Below are 13,116 nucleotides of genomic sequence, written 5' to 3'. Positions count from 1 at the left end.
GTTCGCACAAGAACAAACGAGACGCAATCTCGAACAAGAGGGAGAAAGAGAAAGTGAAAGAGAAAGAGGAAACGGAATAGAAAGGAACGGACGGGAAGGAAGTAAATAGTCGCGGTGCGAGCGCCGGCTCACGCCGAAATGTCGTGATTGTCGTCAATTTATTGCTCTAAAACTTAAATTGAGATTTGCGGCGCGAGTCGGCGCGACCGTCTCACCGCGAGAAGCATCGCTACATAACCGGGAAATTCTATTAATTTCCTCCTTTCCCTCCTACATCGGGCCTAATGTAACCTCCGAGGACTGAAACTGGTACAATTTCGGCGAGTGAGGGGAGTTTCGATGCTGCGAGCAAGCGAAAGTGATTCGCAACGAAGAGCGACTCAGTATGGGTGGTACACGTGTTTCCTCGTTTCATCTGCAGCACCGAAAGTTCTGAGGACTCTGTGAAATTATACCGGCTTCGACACCCGATATTACCGGATGTTAAAACTAACATTATTTATCTTCCTTTATTCTTTGTTTCTTTTCTTCGACATACGATACACGCGTATACTCGCGTAGGAAAACGTGCGTGCGTGCGTGAAACGTACCTCACGCACGCGCCTACAACGGCCCTTAATTATACATATGTTCTGCTTTAAATTCAATATCCTTTTTATCCGATAATCGACAATGGTGCAACAGGTACAGACCACGAAAGGCATTTCTCTCTTAATACTTCAAAATAGCGGTAAAGATATACGTTGGGTATCCCATCACGTCGTGTTCTCTCTCTCTTTTCAACGTGCGCGAAGTCAATCTCTCTCAACGAAAATCGAATCGGAGGCCATTCGCTCGTAATTTCTAACGTTCGATATCTCGGTAATTAAGCCCGAGGGTGTAAAGCCGCTATTAAAATAAGCTCTTCTCAAAGACACTCAGAGACGACGATTTTGTTAGCTATTTACATAATAATATGAAGGTCCTCGGCATGTGTGATCCTGAGAGAGCGCGCGACGAATGGGATACTAACACTCGATAGTTTCAGTACACTATTACGTGCTTCACCTCGAAATGTCAAGCACTCATCGATTTCGATGAAGAGACCGCGAAGATCGTTTCATCTGAGAGGCAAAAGTTCATTTATCAGGAGTACGTATATTTTAGAGTCTCGAGGACTCTCTGCTTGAGATTGAATTGAATATGGATTTATACTTTTATCAATCACCTCTCTTGACACATCCTGGACATTTTTAACGATCACTTTTAGCGTATTATTTTGCGCTCAACACTAAGCTCTTAACATACAAATGAACTTGTCAAATATTCGATATAATTTATTCTTCACAGAAAAATATAATCTTAAGTCGATAATAGATATTCTCATATATATATATATATATATATATATATATATAAAAGCAGGAATATTATAATATTCTTAGAAGATCTTTAGTCTTTTGAATTGAGTGCAAGTAATTTGCATCAGTACAAACTCAATCGGGACTAAAAGTCTCTTCTAAGAAGATTGTAGTATTCTTGCTTATGTATGAGAATATTTATTATTGATTTTGAGACTAATCTTCGTCCGTGTTGTTTTTCTTCTTTAATAATAAGTAGTGTCACTTCACAGTGTCACTTACCACCAATGAAAGAACATTTATAGAATTGAAAACCTCTTTCAGAAAATAGAGTGTAGTCAAACTATTGAGCGCCAGTATACACATAATAATCTTGAATAACGGAGAAGAGGAACGGAGATATACGGTGGCAACTCGCCCGAGTGTTTTGACACGTGTGTTCGAAGTACGATTTAACGTGAACCGAGATTCCAGGGAATCAGACGCATCGTATCAATAAGTAAAAGGGCTCGATTAAGACGCATGAAGGGGAGACTTACTCGTTGCGTGTACGATCGTATTGACCTATGAGCGGCGTCCTCTCTTAGAACATACGCAAGTCCAAGCAAGATGAGCGTTTTTTTTTTCAAAAATTCTACACATATGTATATAGACTTGATGTATGTGTGTGTACAGGATGTTCCAACATCGCGTCATATTTCGGCATCTACAAAAACTCTTCTTCGGTAAACCCTTCGAGATCGGATTTCTCCCTTGGCGAGAATCGAAGATCGCGCGCTAGAAATAGCATTGTGTATAATTCGTAATAAATAATTCGCCAAAATTCCTCGAGATCTTTGCCTAACGACGTGGCTGACGCCCCGTTCCCCTGATTTTCGTCGTCTTAAACGGCTGAAACGTGACGCTATGCGAGCTCAGATCTGGGACATCCTGTACAGATAACGCGCGTCTCGACAGAAAAATAATTGTAACAGTATAGTAACAGTACAATAGAGTAGCGCGATAGACCGCATCTAACTACTAATTGGTGTTCGTACGTTGATCCCTTTTTACATTTTGGTATCGTTTATAGAATGTTCATCTTCGTTTTCCTTATCGTTTTCTTCCTCTAAGATTATCCTCTCACAATTTTTAAAACTATTTAGCGGATTATCGATCGATACGCGCTCGTAGCACCCATCTCGAGTGGAGAGATCGTAAAAGTGTATAGTTTCCGCACATGCTCCGAAATGAGATAGTTAATCCTCGTTTGGCATCATTAATGTCCTCTCTTCAGCCAGTTGGCACAGAATATTTGAATGGTCTCGCGCCCGTGACACTCGTCTTCTTTTTTCTTATCATTGTCCTTGTTTCACTTTTAGCCTGACGTCGTAACGTTCTCTTAAAAATTTGCGGCATGTATATATATATATATATATATATATGTATATGTATATATGTGTATACACATAAAAAATCAACTATCTCATTTGGGACCACGGACATTAAATGTCGCGCGAGAAAAATAAATTCGCCCCCCTCAGGAGCATTCTCTCAAGAGCTCCCCGGCTCCTGATTGTGGTCCACATATACATGCCGGATACACGCAAGTATGGAGCCAGACAAGTTCACGTGAGTGAGAAAAATAAGGGCTTGTTGTTATTATTATGTTCGATTAAAAATCGCTACGTGCGCCATTATCGTATATATGTATATATAACTCTAGCACGCACCGTAATTATATATATATATAAATATAAATATATATATATATATATATATGCAATAGGATTGGATGTGTGTATATACGCTCGTCGTAAAGAGAGACTTCGTAGTAATCGACGAGAAAAAAAGCCGAGAGTAAAAGTAAGATTACAGGCGTTTGGCAAACACGTAAGTTGCGTCGACGTGTACACGCGCGCGCGCACACATACACATCGAGCGACAATAATTAGATTATCACGGGCGAGGGACTTACGTAACGTCGCCGGGAGAAAATGCTGCGAAAAGACTGACAACGGATCGATCGAGTTCTTCTTCTCTCGTGCTTCAGGGGCGATTCAGGCCGTGGCGATCAACGCTGTCGGTCAAAGAATGCTCTCCATGTGCTCGTCCGTCACCAATTGAAACTGTTCCTGACCTGGCGAACAACGTACACTTGCTTACGTTTTCACAGTCACGCGGAAAAGTCTTACTTACTGTACAGATACGCTGCCAAGTCGCAGTCTTCCGCGATCAACGCGAGATCTCGCGGCGTGCGACCGAGCCGATCTTTGATCATCAATGCCGCGCCACCCGCCACGAGCACGCAACAAATGGAACGACGTTTGTTCTGGGCCGCTTTGTGCAAAGCAGTTTGCCCTCTGTAATGCGAGGGATGATTGTGATTTCGGTTGGAAAGCAATATCCGAGTAACACTCACTTGTCATTATCGACCATGTTTAAGATTGTCGGTGGGGCGCAGGCGATGAGATACCTGACGATCTCTTTGTGACCGTGCTTGGACGCGAGGTGGAGCGCCGTTTGGCCATTGGCGTCGATCGACAAGAGCGAGTAGCCCTGCTCGTGAAGCTGCTTCAACGTGAGAAGATCGCCGATCTTCGCCGCTGTCAGTATCCCGTCGCAGGTTTTCTCGAGCAGCCCGGTGCTGAACCGATGAACCCCCGAGCTCAGCCCGAAGAGTCTGTCGCGAGGACTGAAGAGAAATCGAGAGATTATAGTCAGGATGTTTCGCAAGAAGCGAGGCACAGTTTTACCTGATGAAAGTGATGGGTCGATCGGCCTGATTCTCCGGGGAATCCCGCTTGCAGGGCTCGCCGTTTACAGGAGAATCCGATGTCTTTATCCTTGTTGGGCAGGAGAGTTCGATGTCCTTATCCTTGTTGGGCACTCCGCTCATCAGCAAGAAGGAGTTCCTCCGACTCGTCGTGGTCGACGGCTTGACCGCGATCCCTCCCTCCACGGACAGGCTGCTCCCGAGTTGCTCCGGGGAGGGACTACGTTCCTGGAAGCCTTTGGTACCATCCGAGATCGGCCGATCCTCCTCCTCGGTCACGGCTGGCATCACCTTCGATCCTTCGTCGCTGTATCACACGTTCCATCTATTAATCTAACGATTGCCCTTGCTTGGAATTTTCGCCTGAACGTGTTTCAGAATTAGGGGTAGTGAATTATCGTGGAACCTTCACGGGAATACTCTTCAATTTCATCTCATTTATCGCGAATATTGTCAAATGATCTTCGCGCTGGTTGACGTACCTGGTTTGAGTTGCTTCCTGCTCCTGGTCCGCGATGATTTGACCCTCGCATTGTTGGCCAGCGTCTTCCTCGAGAACGTATACAGCATCCGCGGCGACGTCCGTCACGTAATGCAACTGCTCCTGGGCGCGATCGATCCTGAAGAATCTTTCCGCGGTACACGCTGGAAAACGATCGATTCTCACGTACTCGCTCGATTTGAGAGCGCTATCGCGAACATAACACTCACAATCGACGAAGCAACAAGAATCCATGTTGTAATCTTTCGCCAAGAGCTTCCTCAGCATCTCCAGATCAGTCGTGGCGTCAAGGTCGAGCGGTTCCGCCAGCAACTGCTCCGCTATATCTTTCAACCTGACCTTATCGTGATGATACGTCTTGTAATCCGACATCTTTATTTTCATCACGGGCAACTTTAGTCTCTCCAATCTCGCTGTGTCCTGACGCGGCTTCCCCGTGTTTCTCCTCTTGACCAACATCGTCGCCTTGTTCAGCAGGCTTAAAGTTATGGTAGCTGGCAGCAGGCGACAAGCCTCGCCGTCCACCTTTAATGCGATAAAAAATCTTGATTATTATTCTAATTTATGTATTTAGCAGAATTCACATCCTTTTTCCAGATTGGAAATCATACTCCGGAAAACATTTGATATATTTGGACATAATAAATACACATATGTATATATATAGTTATTTATTTCTATTTATATATTTGTATTTATATATATTTATGCAGGATGTCTGACGATCGATCGCGAAATATATATGTAAATTAGGTTATTCCGAGGAAGAAATTACGTTTTATTGCGTAGTTGTTGACAAAATGATAGATGAATTTCTTATTCAGAATGAACTAATCTACATTTATATTTCGAGACCGGCACTTATCTCTTATTTATGTACATATATATAAATTATTCCATATCAGATCAATATTTTAAAAAAGAATTTGTATCGAGAAGTCTATCGTTCGTTATTTAATCAACTTAGCAGAACTTCTTCTCAAGGAAAAACGACTTCAAATTAAGAGAAGAATCTTTGTATAAATAATTCCATGATATTTTGCGTATGAATGGCATGTTACTTCGAAAATAATACACGCTTTCATACAATGTTATGTCTAAAAATAATATGCTTACCTGCATCGGTATAGTCCTCGTTGTCACCAGCTTGGCCTTGCTGCATTGCGCTATGGAGGTGCCATGTCCACCCGCTTGCAAAAGAGGCAGCTGGTACGTGGTCAAACCAACCACCTCGATCAGGCCGTCGTCCATGGCGGGTTCCCTGGTGCCGCTACCCGCACCCCAAGGACGCGTCCCGCCGCCGTAAGAGGCGATATTCAAGAAGACGATCGCGTGGACTCGGTGCTCCTTCAATTTCGGCGTCATGTCTTGGCCGTCGCACTCCAGCGTGACGAACTCCGAGAGGTCCTTCCATTTTCTACGTAATAAGTCCTTGCCGCCCATCTGACCGTAGAACATCTTGTTCCTCAGTCTGGAGTTAAATTTCTCCGGGTGGGCCTCTACGAACGATCACAATACACAATAAAAAATTTTGTATAAATAACGGAAATTTTTGTGTTACTTTAATATGTTAAAAAGTACAAAATATATGTTAAATTAACCTTGTTAACATATTACTTTTTAACATATTCACCATGTTAAAATAACACAAAAATTTCAGTAGATTGTTATTTACACAAAAAATAAAACAATTTTACTAATTACGCGAAAAGATTTCGATTAGAAGTTATTACATAAATTTCGTAGTTCTATATTTTATAACTGAGATATATAATTTTTAATAATGTTATATTTTTAATTTGAATATTAATAATAATTAATTAAACATACGTTTGATATTTCAAGTGATCTCGTTGAGAAAACAAGAAAAAATAAGATTGTTCTTTTTACACTATACTAACTCTCACATTTCTTTAAAATAGTAGGAGGAAACTTCGAGAAACTTCGATACAACAACGACTTTAATATATCGACTTTTCCAACTCGAATCAGAGTATCAACATAAACGGCTTGCCGTTTGTTGGTTTCAACGGAGTCATGCGGTAGAAATTAAGGTCAAGCCTCACCTCGGGCTTCGTGAAACTCCAAGGCGATGTGAGCGTCCACGCCGAGGGAGAAGTAATTGTTAACAACATTAAGCGGCAAGTTATCCTTGCCCTTGTTGCCGTCGTCATCGTTCTGAGCATTGTTGTTTCTCTCGACTTCCAGTTGCCATCTATCTAATAAGATGGTCTCACTGTCACCTATACTCGACAGGATCTTCCCGATCGGCTCGTCTGTGTAACCGCCTCCCCATCCTAATGCTCTCGCCAGGTCGTTCCCCGTGCCCAGAGGAAGAACGCCGACCGCTGGCGATGGATATGCGCCGATTTGATCCAGGATCGACAGAACCCAACCGACGGTACCGTCGCCGCCACAAGCCAAAACGCGTAAATTCGGGACTTTCTTGAAAAGGTCCAGTCTGTAAGAACAACACTCGTTCAACTGTCTCTCTTCTTTTCCCACCATTCACAGCTAAAGAGCTACATATTGAACGTCTTCAGTTAAATTTGAATTTAATTTAAATTTAAATTTAAAATTAATCTCAAACTCAACAATTTAATTAGTCAATTAATTGGATTGATTTGAAAGTAATTAAATGCTTCATTTCTCGCAACGTTTATAATGAAAATTTCTATAAATAATATTTCTATGTTTCGAGCGATGTTTAGTGAGATATTAATTAATAGAACATTAATTGCGAGTTTAAAATGTCAGTTCGACGTGGAGAAATGGTTATTATAATCAGTATAATCAATGTTGAAAGCTCGTGTCTAGAAAATTTCTGGTGTAGTTTATTATTATAATATTCCAAACGTTTCTGTCCTTAACAGGATTCTCTTCGGTAGAAATGTATGTACAATTATATAGGACTAGAAGATTTACCCTTGGCTCTTCATTATATGTCCTAATTTCGTAGCTTTCCCTTACAGAAAAGCATTACTGACTGTGATAGATTCGCCGGTAATAAATTACTGATGCTCAGTAAGTTTTATTATTTATTAAAACTACTGAGCAACAGTAATTTATCACCGGCCAATTTATCACAGCCAGTAATAACTTTCTTGTAAGGATCATTGAACCTAAATTATTTTAGATTTGATTATTATACAGTATCCATAGCGCGTGATAGATGTCTGGAAAAAGAATCTATCACTGTCAGACAATTTTATCCCCCCGCTAAGATTTGAAAATTAAAATTATTGCGCGCCCGACATCCAGCGATGGCTGCTACGGCCAATCTCTCTCTCTCTTTCTTTCGTACTTGTTTACTTTCAGAGTCTTCGATATTTTTTTTCGTTTAAATACTTTAATAGGAAATGATCATTTTGACAGTCGGGAGGATGGCTGGCCTATTGGGGCAAAGATCAATTTCACCCTCGGCGGCCATCGTGTTAATACAGTTCTTAATACTGTTCGTGTGCACCCCATTTAGAGATAATGATTCACTCACCCCATTTTCGGGCCGCCCTGCGTCAGATCGAAGACCTGTCTCGGATTAAGCAACCACTGAAACTTCTGCAGTAACTTCGCACCCTGATTGCCGCCGGATTTCGGATTTATGAAGACGAGGACCGGCTTCGCCGTGGCCGTAGGTATAGGCTTGATGATCCACAGCATCCCCTGACCCTTTTCCTTCTCCTCCTCCTTCTCGCCGTCTTTCCTTTTCCGTCGCTCGGAGGAGCCGTCGATGGATTTCTTCTTCCTCGGGGATTTCTTCAGGCTGCTCTTGAACGTACCCTTTCGAGGAAGTTTTACGATCCACGAAGGTGGTACTATGATCGACGCGTAGCTGCCTAATTCGCAATCTTCGCCGATCTTGTCGACGTTGAAGCACGCCTCTTTGTTGTGATAAGCGGTCTTGCACCAACTGCAGTTCACTGCGACAATCTCCTTGGAGCCGAAGCTGAGCTTCGATTGAAAGGATTTGCCGCAATTGGCGCATTTGCCCTTCTGGGATCGCCGGTGAACCCAGTGGTGGTGGGTGGTTGTTTGCTCGCGATACTGGCGCACGCTTACATCGTGGAAGCTCGGTTTGCACGGAAACTCCAAACTTGTGATGCAGCAGGCATGGGTCACTATGTGACAAACCGGACACTTCAGCCGGGGTCCGTGTTTCTGCGGAAGACGTAACAGCGACGGCCAAATATATTAGCCACATTCGAATAAATAACTGTCCCAATATTCTCTAGCAAATTTTTCTTTGGATTAAATATATATTATAATTTCAATGCAGCGCTTTTTTCTACATTCAAGTAATATTTACTTGATCCGAATAAAAATTAGCTAAGCAGTAATTTTGTTTACTTGAATCTTTTTTTCTGTGCAAATATTCGGATACCTATTTCTTAATTATTTATTAGAAGATACTTATTTTGTTTTTCTTTTAACTACGTGTGCTTATTATTATTTCTAGAGATATATTTTTCTAGGATAATCAACATTATAATTGTAATATTTGTCTTTCGTTTTACTGACTTTCCGACACAAACTTACGGAACAATCGTTGACATAACAAAAATCGCCGGATGTGGCGGTTGGTACCCAAAGGTGTTCTTCATTACACGCATGTGGACCCCAATCTGGTGTCGACCGCGGCTGGCGTTGATCACTGCTGGTGTCACCTTCTTCTCTCCCTCTAGAATCATCAAAGGCTCATAGAACCTTCATGTCGACGAATTAACTTTCTCGTGTTAGCGCATGCTCTACTGCTTCTAATTGAGAAGTTATCGCGGAGGTACACTGGCAATTTAATTTTCTATCGTGCACACGCGCTATACTTCGATGAAATATAATGTAATATTCCGCTATGAAGGAGAGCTTTATGATTTAATTATCACATAAAATATTTCCGATAGCTTTAATAACGATATTCATTCTCGTCGTAGAGGTAACGTAGAATGGAGAACACTATATGTATACCTACGAACGTAATTAAAATTCCTCGTACGCGTGCTGTTTTACAGCGAAGACCCGACGAGGGCGAATAGGAAATATTAATCGTTCTGTACCGTTAAAGCACATAGAAGCAGCATAAAATATATACGTTGTTTTGAATGATTAAAGTCGAGCTTTCCTCCGCAAAAAGTGTATATTCGCGACTCGGGCATAAAAATTTGATGAACACAGTCGCTTTTAGGAACGAGCCTTCCCGAGATGAAATATGCTAGCACGTGTAGTAAAAAACGAAGAACGGTAGCAGCCACCGAAATATATGGTTTTAAAAAGGACCTGGTCTCACCGTTTCAGTTCGTATAAATGTTCCGAGTAGTGATTTATGCAACGTAGGATTGCGCGGAGCCGTAAATAGAGGAAAGACGATTTCTCTTTTGAACTTAAAATTATCATATACATGGAATAATTCGATATCGAGTACGCTCATCGGATTATAAATGGAGCGATAAAAAATCAGAGAGTTTATTTTCCTCAATAAAATCTCTATAAATACATACCTTATAAAATGAAACACAATTGTTTATTAATAACCGATTAGAGTAGGAGTATACGTGATCAACACAGATGAGAAATTACAGGTCTAGGAGAAACAAAGAAAAGTCCTGTTGAGTATCGATTATGAAATTAATATTTATAAATAAACGACAAATAAAGAATTAATAGAGAAGAAGGTAGAAGTATATATAGATATGCCTGCTACGCTTTGAGGACGTTGGCGATTATTTTAAGAGTCAACGTTTCATTATGTACAACATCTATATTCATACGTCATATCGTCATTGTCGCGGAGAAAAGCTTCTACGTGCATATTTTTGTGAATTAAAGATATTTACGTCATCATATTCAGAACGAACTCCGCATACGGTGACACGGATCTATCTTGAATTCACGAAAAAATGCACAAAGAAGGTTTTTCCACGGCAGCGACGATATTTTACGCGCGTCACGGTGACATAAAACCAAACTGTGCAGACCGTCGTACACTCAAAAGCGGCCTATTCTAATTATTTATCCCTGCTCATACACATACTTCTGCCTTCTTTAACAATAAATGTATAATTAAATCTAAGATACATGACATTGGATTTCGGAAGAAAGGCGAAAATTAAAATTAAAAAAACATAAGTTTCGACAAATTCAGTTTGAACGTTGTGGGATTTGTAATTCAAACTTAGCCCGATTATTTAAAACGGGATTGTCTACTGAGAATTTAAGACGTCAAACTTAAGCTTTAAGCCGCAAGAAATTGACCAGTCAAATGTGAGAAGAATAATCGATTGCGATTAATCAATTTCTTACGGCTTGAAGAGATGCTACACTTGCAAACTTTACCGACAGAATACTGATTTTTTCTGCAAAGTTTACGTCTTATCGGTTGCACAGAATTAGAGAATGCTTCTACATAGCGAGCGAAAATGAACTGAAGCATTGTATCCAATATGTGACGAAAACGACGAAAAATTGCAAAACTGAAATCTCGATCTGTCAAGAGAGTAGAATAAACATTTACTTAAAACAGAAATTTTACAACTTGTGCATATAGATTGTGTTTGCTTCGATGAGGAAAATTTCAGAGAACATTTCTGTATCTTTACAATTGTACGTGCATAAAAGCCTGAAGAGATACGAGAAGTTTGCAGAAAAATTTCACACATCCCAGTCCTCCGTTAGACACGGTAAAACAAAGTAGCGCGCATTCGTTTCATTCAGAATTATATTGCCCTAATATTTACATAAAACCTATATGTACGAGGAATGCAAATAGAGTATTGTGATCGTGTCAATGTTTGCGTAACAACGACGATCGTCTTTACGTTATCGAGTACGCTCATCGTCAACGGCTGTAGCATCCTTTTAAAATTTAAAGTTTAAGTTTCAAATTCCCATTGTGGACACCGCTTTAAAAGGCCTAAACAAGGAGAAGCAGATCGTGAGGACAAATGACGTCGTGAAACCCTGACTTGTGTATCCTGGAATTAATAACAGACCGAGCGCACGGACGAAGCCGGTGCACAATAAAGGAAATTAAATTGCAGTTATTAACGCGATGCGCTGCACTCCCCCCCGGCCGCGGTGCTCCATCAATCAGACGTACCCACCCTATCGAAGGTCGCCGTTCTTTCCCCGGCAGCAGGGCCGTGTACCTCGTCCGCACGTCCGTCGGCAGCACGATGTCGACGCTCTTCGACCTGATGCTCTGCTGCGGCACCGCCAGCAGGTCCGGGTCGGCGACGCCGCTGCTGTTCTTATTGTTATTGAAGCACGAGTCCACGGAGGCGGCGCGATCCCTCTTCAGTTCCGGCACAGTCAGGAAAATATCCCGCACGATGAACTTGGACTTGCACGCCTCGTCCACGTAGTTCTCGTCGTCGTCGTCGTCATCCTCCGTCTCGGCGACGAATATCCTCGCCCTCTCATCGCTGAGCGGTAACTCCAGGGGGAAGCAAGTCAGGGCCTCCTGCCTGGACAGTCTGCGCTGTCTCTCCGGGAACTCCATCCTGACCTCGGGCACGCATCGCGGCACGTCCTCCAGGTCGTCGGACGTCAGGGTGACCAAAATTTCCGGGCTACCTTCTCGTTTGGGCTCGTCCTCGTGGTCCGACTCGTTCTCGGATATATCCGTGCTGTTGTCGATCTCGCCGGCCTCGTCCTTGGACGCCAGCCTCTTGAACTCCTCGACGCAGGCACAGTGGTAGCAGCCGGAGACCTGGATGGTCGGCGTTTCCGGTCGGTCGAATCCGACGGGAAGCAGCTGGCTGCCGGAGGACGAGCCGGAACTCGCGGAGTACGCATCGAAGCTCTTGGAGCGTTGGCCGGTCTGCGGCACTTTCAGGGTGGACGATCTCCGGCCGCGCGTCGAGTCCTGTCTCGAAGGGGAGGAGGCCGGCCGGCCATCGTCCTGCCGCAGCTGTATCTCGTCGAAGGAGGCCGACCGGACCTGCTTCGGCACCTCGAGGCTAGACTGGGACTTCATCTCTGCTCCCGTGGGAGTACGCGACCTTTTGAAGGTCGTGCGCAGCCTCTGCATCCTCGCCGGGCAGCTACCTGGTGACGCTATTTCCGGTAGCGCTCTCGGACGTCCCGCTGGCTGACAGGAACGACGGGACGAGTCGCGTAGCCGCGTTACTCTCTTCCTCCTCTCCCCCGTCGTCGGGCATGCCGTTGGTGCTCCGGATCGCCTTCCGCTCGACCGACGACGACGGCACGGTCGTCTCTTCCTCCAGCTTGGACTCAGCTGCCGATTTGCAGCCCATCCTAGGTGCCGCCGGTGTTACACGGGTCGGAAACGTCGTTCTCCGAATCCGCTCGATCCGGTCTCGTTCAAATCAAATGACGCTATTTGGCTGGAATGAATCCATCCGTGTGCTCCGTTCTTTCCACGTGTTCCGAAATCGTTTGAATCGCGTGAACTTTAAGGGTCATTCAGCTCATCGAGTGCATCGACCAATGACGCGCAAATGGGAAGGTCACACGCGGAAACAACCTCGGCAAACTCGATGGTGTTACAAGGTTGCGGCGAACTT

The 13,116-nt window shown here is 43.3% G+C and overlaps 1 protein-coding gene across 1 annotated transcript; it reads right to left on the bottom strand.

The window, feature by feature from the left end:
• Nucleotides 1-1,407: 1,407 nt before the first annotated feature.
• LOC106751854 (eye-specific diacylglycerol kinase) lies at nucleotides 1,408-12,764 on the bottom strand. Its single transcript, XM_014633049.1, has 11 exons — nucleotides 11,692-12,764; nucleotides 9,134-9,275; nucleotides 8,091-8,755; nucleotides 6,664-7,058; nucleotides 5,714-6,096; nucleotides 4,807-5,122; nucleotides 4,578-4,740; nucleotides 4,076-4,402; nucleotides 3,742-4,014; nucleotides 3,519-3,682; nucleotides 1,408-3,459 (listed from the first exon to the last, which is right to left on the bottom strand). Exons 1-11 carry the CDS (start codon nucleotides 12,618-12,620, stop codon nucleotides 3,407-3,409), a joined length of 3,810 nt encoding a protein of 1,269 aa, XP_014488535.1. The 5' UTR covers nucleotides 12,621-12,764; the 3' UTR covers nucleotides 1,408-3,406.
• Between the last annotated feature and the right edge of the window lie 352 nt (nucleotides 12,765-13,116).

The sequence above is a fragment of the Dinoponera quadriceps genome, unplaced genomic scaffold (assembly GCF_001313825.1).
Source record: "Dinoponera quadriceps isolate SergipeBrazil2010 unplaced genomic scaffold, ASM131382v1 scaffold316, whole genome shotgun sequence".
Classification (NCBI taxonomy): Eukaryota; Metazoa; Arthropoda; class Insecta; order Hymenoptera; family Formicidae; genus Dinoponera; species Dinoponera quadriceps.
Note: the sequence above shows the minus strand (reverse complement) of the source record. Positions and strands in the feature narration are given on the sequence as shown.